The 5,906-nt window shown below is 38.0% G+C and overlaps 1 protein-coding gene across 1 annotated transcript; it reads left to right on the plus strand.

Moving 5' to 3' along the window:
- Positions 1-598: 598 nt before the first annotated feature.
- On the plus strand, positions 599-4,481 carry LOC26514706 (dynein axonemal heavy chain 8). The gene is made up of 3 exons (XM_044718188.1): positions 599-3,468; positions 3,531-3,709; positions 3,771-4,481. The coding sequence occupies exons 1-3, from the start codon at positions 657-659 to the stop codon at positions 4,440-4,442; spliced, it is 3,663 nt and encodes a 1,220-aa protein (XP_044574123.1). The 5' UTR covers positions 599-656; the 3' UTR covers positions 4,443-4,481.
- The last annotated feature ends 1,425 nt before the right edge of the window (positions 4,482-5,906 follow it).

Raw genomic sequence — 5,906 nt, forward strand, 5'->3', positions numbered from 1 at the left:
AAAATGGAATCTGTACCAAGTCCCATCTTTCTAACTTAATAAATAGCAAAGTTATGCTAATTCCGATCGTTCAGTTGTATGGCAGCTATAGGATATAGTCGGCCGATCCTTATGAAATTTTGTACATAAGATAATTTGGTCATATAACATGTGTGGAAAGTCCCAACTCTCTATATTAAAAAACACCAAAGTTATGTTCCGAGTTATATTCTGCCTGCGAACAAAAATAGAATGTGTGCATAGTTTCAACTCGATAGCTTTAAACTGAGAGACTAGTTTTGCGTAGAAACTGACAGACAGGCAGAAGGACATACTCATACGCTCGGAACGCGCCTCGCGTTCTGGCTTCTTTGTTCGGTCTTCATTCCTATTTTGTTATCAAAGAAATAAACAAGTTCAAAAAAATTGCGCTCGGTAACTTTTTAAATAAAAAGTGATAATAAACATAGGTAATTTGCATAGGCATTTAATACATAGGTATTACTATTTCTTACTAGTATTACTTTTTGAACCCCTTTACCCTTTAAACACTTTGAGCTCAGAAGTGACTATGTGTTCTAACATTTAAACTAACATTTTTATTTACCAACAGGCAATATACCTTCGAAGCGGCGAAAGTAGCATGTGGTAACGTAGCTGGATTGTTATCGTGGACTATGGCTATGGCCAAATACTTTGAAGTTAATAAAGAAGTCTTACCGCTTAAGGCAAATTTAGCAGTTCAAGAAGCAAAATATCAAAAAGCTTCGGGCGACCTTCAAGAAGCTGAGGACTTATTACAACAAAAAGAAAATGAATTAGCTGAAGTGCAAAGAACTCTAGAAGAAGCAGTTTCAAAAAAAGATGCAGTTCTAGCGGAGGCTAAAAAATGTCAAGACAAGATGGATGCAGCTACTGCACTTATTGGTGGACTAGCAGGAGAAAAAATTCGATGGACTGAACAAATTGCTTCTTTTAAAAGTGAGACAGATCGATTGGTTGGTGATGTTATTCTTCTCACAGCATTTTTATCATATACCGGACCTTTTAATCAAGAATTTCGCAGTGATCTTCAAAGTCTTTGGATTAAGCAAGTCATTGAAAAAATGATACCGTTATCTGCCAATGTCAACATTATCGAGAGCCTTACTGATCGTTCTCAAATTGGAGAGTGGAATATTCAAGGCCTTCCCACTGATGAGCTTTCTATCCAAAATGGAATTATTGCGACAAAAGCAATGAGATTTCCTCTTCTCATAGATCCTCAATCTCAAGGCAAAGTTTGGATCAAAAATAAAGAAAAACAAAATAAACTCATAGTTACTGCATTAAATCATAAATATTTCCGAAATCATTTAGAAGATTCAGTAAATTTTGGGTATCCTATTATTATTGAAGATGTGGCAGAAGAATTAGATCCCTGTTTGGACAATTTGTTAGATAGAAATCTTTTAAAAGTAGGTACGCAATACAAAGTCAAAATTGGTGATAAGGAAGTCGATTGGAATCCAGCCTTTCGATGCTACATTACTACAAAGCTACCTAACCCAGCTTATACACCCGAAGTATTTGCACGGACATCTATTATTGACTTCACTGTTACAATGCGTGGCTTAGAGGATCAGTTATTGGGAAGAGTTATTCTTACAGAACGAAAAGAACTCGAAGATGAGCGTGTACAATTAGTGGAGACTGTAACCGGAAATATGAAAAAAATGAAAGAGCTCGAAGCTAATTTATTGCATAAGCTATCAACAACACAAGGTAGCTTACTGGATGATGTAACAGTCATAGAAGTTTTAAACACCAGCAAAAACACCGCCCTTGAAGTTAAAGAAAAAATCGAAATAGCAAAAGTCACTGAGGCTAAAATTAATGCTGCTCGGGAAGAATATAGAGTAGTTGCTACACGTGGTAGTGTATTATATTTTCTTGTATGTAGCATGGCAAGAGTAAATAATATGTATCAAACTTCACTGGTACAGTTTCTGGAACGTTTTGATGCTTCAATGCATAATTCGGCAAAAACGCATATAACCCAAAAACGCATTAAGCGAATTATTAATTATCTTACATTTGAAATATACCGGTATAAGTCTCGAGGACTTTACGAGAAAGACAAATTTTTGCTTGTATTACTTATGGCACTTAGTATAGATCGTCAATTGGAGTTAATTACCTTTGATGAATTCCAAACTTTTATTAAAGGAGGAGCAGCATTAGATCTTAATGATTGTCCTCCAGTGCCTTTTAGGTGGATGACTGATGAAACTTGGCTTAATCTTGCCCAATTGACTAGTTTATCTCCGTTTGTAAACATACTGACTAAGATAAGCGGAAACGAAAGGTCTTGGTTTACTTGGTATAAAAAAGATGCTCCGGAAAATGAAATAATACCAGATGGATATAATTCGTTAGATCCGTTTCGAAGAATGCTTCTCATACGGTCATGGTGCATGGATAGAACTATTGCTCAAAGTCGAAAATATATTGCAAATTCATTGGGCGAAAGATTTGCAGAACCAGTAGTGCTCAACTTTGAAGAGCTACTTTCGGAAAGTCGCGAATTAATGCCAATGGTTTGTTTTCTGTCTCTTGGCTCAGATCCTTCATCAAATATTGAACTTCTTGCTAAAAAAAATGAGCTTAAATGCCATCCAATATCAATGGGGCAAGGCCAAGAAATTCATGCTAGAAAGCTTATATCTTTCTGCTTGGAAGATGGAGGTTGGGTTTTGCTACAAAATTGTCACTTAGGATTAGAATATATGGCAGAGCTTACAATTCAACTTTTAGAGTTGGAAAGAATAGGAAAAGAAGCCATCGTCAGCCCTAACTTTCGAATTTGGATTACAACTGAACCTCATCCCAAATTCCCTATAACATTACTACAAATGTCGTTGAAATATACAAATGAACCACCAGCTGGAATTCGAGCTGGATTAAAGCGAACTTATACAAACTTGTCACAAGACTTTTTGGACTATTCACAATCCCCATTTTATTTGCCGCTTGTATATTCTATATCATTCCTTCATACTGTGGTGCAGGAAAGACGAAAATTTGGGCCACTTGGTTGGAATATACCTTATGAATTTAATTCATCTGATTGGTATGCAAGTTGCCTGTTTGTTCAGAATCATTTAGATGATTTAGAGCAAGGAAAAGGTATAAGCTGGGTAACCGTACGATATATGTTAGGAGAAGTTCAGTATGGAGGTAGAGTGACAGATGACTACGATAAACGTTTACTCAATACATTTACTAGAGTATGGTTTCATGATGCTCTCTTCGAGGAAACATTTCAATTCTTTAAAGGCTATAAAGTTTATAGTTATAAAGAACAAGAAGCATATTTATCTGCTATTGACGAAATGTTTAATGTTGATCCACCACAAGTATATGGATTTCACTCTAATGCAGAAATTACCTATCAAACCAACACCATGAAAAACATATTAGAAGAAATAATGGGGATTCAACCTAAAGGTAACAAAAATTAGAAAATCCTTCAATGTAAATTCAAAATTTTTTTTGTTTTTTTTAAATAGAGTCGTCAGCTGGAACGGGAGAATCTAGAGAAGACCGCGTAGCTCGTCAGGTCAAAGAAATGCTAAGCAAAACTCCCTTAGCCTTCGACTTATTTGATGTAAAACAGCATCTTATTGCCATGGGAGCAACAAGCTCAATGAACATATTTCTTCGCCAGGAAATTGACAGGATGCAGCGGGTAAGATTTTAAACTTATAATTGGTATTATGTAATCCTGATGAAACAATTTTCTTTGGCAGATAATTATACTTGTTCGCACCATATTTAAGGATTTACTTTTGGCTGTAGAAGGAACAATAATAATGAGCGAAAATTTACGAGATGCTTTAGATAATATTTTCAACGCACGGGTTCCTACTGTGTTTAAGCGAGGAAGTTGGGTTTCGTCAAGTTTAGGATTTTGGTTTTCTGAATTGCTTGAACGGCATACCCAATTTTATAACTGGTGTTTTGGCTCAAGACCAGTTGTTTTCTGGATGTCCGGATTCTTTAATCCTCAGGGTTTTCTTACCGCAATGCGACAAGAAGTGGCCCGCGCACATCAAGGTTGGGCTTTAGATCAAGTAACCATGCACAATGATGTACTAAAAGTAGGCCCAGAAGAATGTAAGAAACCACCTAAAGAAGGTGTTTTTGTTTATGGATTATTTGTGGATGGTGCCGGCTGGGACAGGCGAACATCTCGGTTGGTCGAAGCCACAAACAAGGTTTTATTTACCTTAATGCCAGTTATTCATATTTATGCTCAATTCTTAAGTACAACTAGATATCCTAAGTCGTATGTTTGTCCCGTTTACAAAAAGATTAATCGAACCGACTTAAATTACATCTGTGCTCTGCTATTGCAATCATACAAGCCACCAGATCATTGGACCCTAAGAGGTGTGGCTCTCTTATGTGATGTTAAATAAATCGTAATTAAATAAATTTTCAAATTTGGCGAAACGAAATAACAGCAATTTTATGTCGAATCATCTTTCCAGTCAGTCCAGTCAGTTCCAATTCTTGATCAACATGCCTATCAGACATGTCAGGTGTCATGTCTGTCTTGTCTGTCTTGTCTGTCTTGTCTGTCTTGTCTGTCTTGTCTGTCTTGTCTGTCTTGTCTGTCTTGTCTGTCTTGTCTGTCTTGTCTGTCTTGTCTGTCTTGTCTGTCTTGTCTGTCTTGTCTGTCTTGTCTGTCTTGTCTGTCTTGTCTGTCTTGTCTGTCTTGTCTGTCGTGTCTGTCTTGTCTGTCTTGTCTGTCTTGTCTATCTTGTCTGTCTTGTCTGTCTTGTCTATCTTGTCTATCTTGTCTGTCTTGTCTGCCTAATCTGTCTTGTCTGTCTTGTCTGTCTTGTCTGTCTTGTCTGTCTTGTCTGTCTTGTCTGTCTTGTCTGGCTTGTCTGTCTTGTCTGTCTTGTCTGTCTTGTCTGTCTTGTCTGTCTTGTCTGTCTTGTCTGTCTTGTCTGTCTTGTCTGCCTTGTCTGCCTTGTCTGTCTTGTCTGTCTTGTCTGTCTTGTCTGTCTTGTCTGTCTTGTCTGTCTTGTCTGTCTTGTCTGTCTTGTCTGTCTTGTCTGTCTTGTCTGTCTTGTCTGTCTTGTCTGTCTTGTCTGTCTTGTCTATCTTGTCTGTCTTGTCTGTCTTGTCTATCTTGTCTATCTTGTCTGTCTTGTCTGCCTAATCTGTCTTGTCTGTCTTGTCTGTCTTGTCTATCTTGTCTATCTTGTCTGTCTTGTCTGCCTAATCTGTCTTGTCTGTCTTGTCTGTCTTGTCTGTCTTGTCTGTCTTGTCTGTCTTGTCTGGCTTGTCTGTCTTGTCTGTCTTGTCTGTCTTGTCTGTCTTGTCTGTCTTGTCTGGCTTGTCTGTCTTGTCTGTCTTGTCTGTCTTGTCTGTCTTGTCTGTCTTGTCTGTCTTGTCTGTCTTGTCTGTCTTGTCTGTCTTGTCTGCCTTGTCTGTCTTGTCTGTCTTGTCTGTCTTGTCTGTCTTGTCTGGCTTGTCTGTCTTGTCTGTCTTGTCTGTCTTGTCTGTCTTGTCTGTCTTGTCTGTCTTGTCTGTCTTGTCTGTCTTGTCTGTCTTGTCTGCCTTGTCTGTCTTGTCTGTCTTGTCTGTCTTGTCTGTCTTGTCTGTCTTGTCTGTCTTGTCTGTCTTGTCTGTCTTGTCTGTCTTGTCTGTCTTGTCTGTCTTGTCTGTCTTGTCTGTCTTGTCTGTCTTGTCTGTCTTGTCTGTCTTGTCTGTCTTGTCTGTCTTGTCTGTCTTGTCTGTCTTGTCTGTCTTGTCTGTCTTGTCTGTCTTGTCTGTCTTGTCTGTCTTGTCTGTCGTGTCTGTCTTGTCTGTCTTGTCTGTCTTGTCTATCTTGTCTGTCTTGTCTGTCTTGTCTATCTTGTCTATCTTGT

Source organism: Drosophila ananassae, unplaced genomic scaffold (genome assembly GCF_017639315.1).
Source record: "Drosophila ananassae strain 14024-0371.13 unplaced genomic scaffold, ASM1763931v2 tig00000165, whole genome shotgun sequence".
Taxonomy (NCBI): domain Eukaryota; kingdom Metazoa; phylum Arthropoda; class Insecta; order Diptera; family Drosophilidae; genus Drosophila; species Drosophila ananassae.

What these genes read in the sequence shown, in the direction of transcription:
- LOC26514706 (XM_044718188.1), top strand. Translation starts at nt 657, where the DNA reads ATGGCTATGGCCAAATACTTTGAAGTTAATAAAGAAGTCTTACCGCTT. An exon ending in AATGGGGATTCAACCTAAAG is followed by an intron (nt 3,469 to 3,530) that starts GTAACAAAAATT and finishes TTTTTTAAATAG; the next exon opens with AGTCGTCAGCTGGAACGGGA. An exon ending in AAATTGACAGGATGCAGCGG is followed by an intron (nt 3,710 to 3,770) that starts GTAAGATTTTAA and finishes TTTCTTTGGCAG; the next exon opens with ATAATTATACTTGTTCGCAC.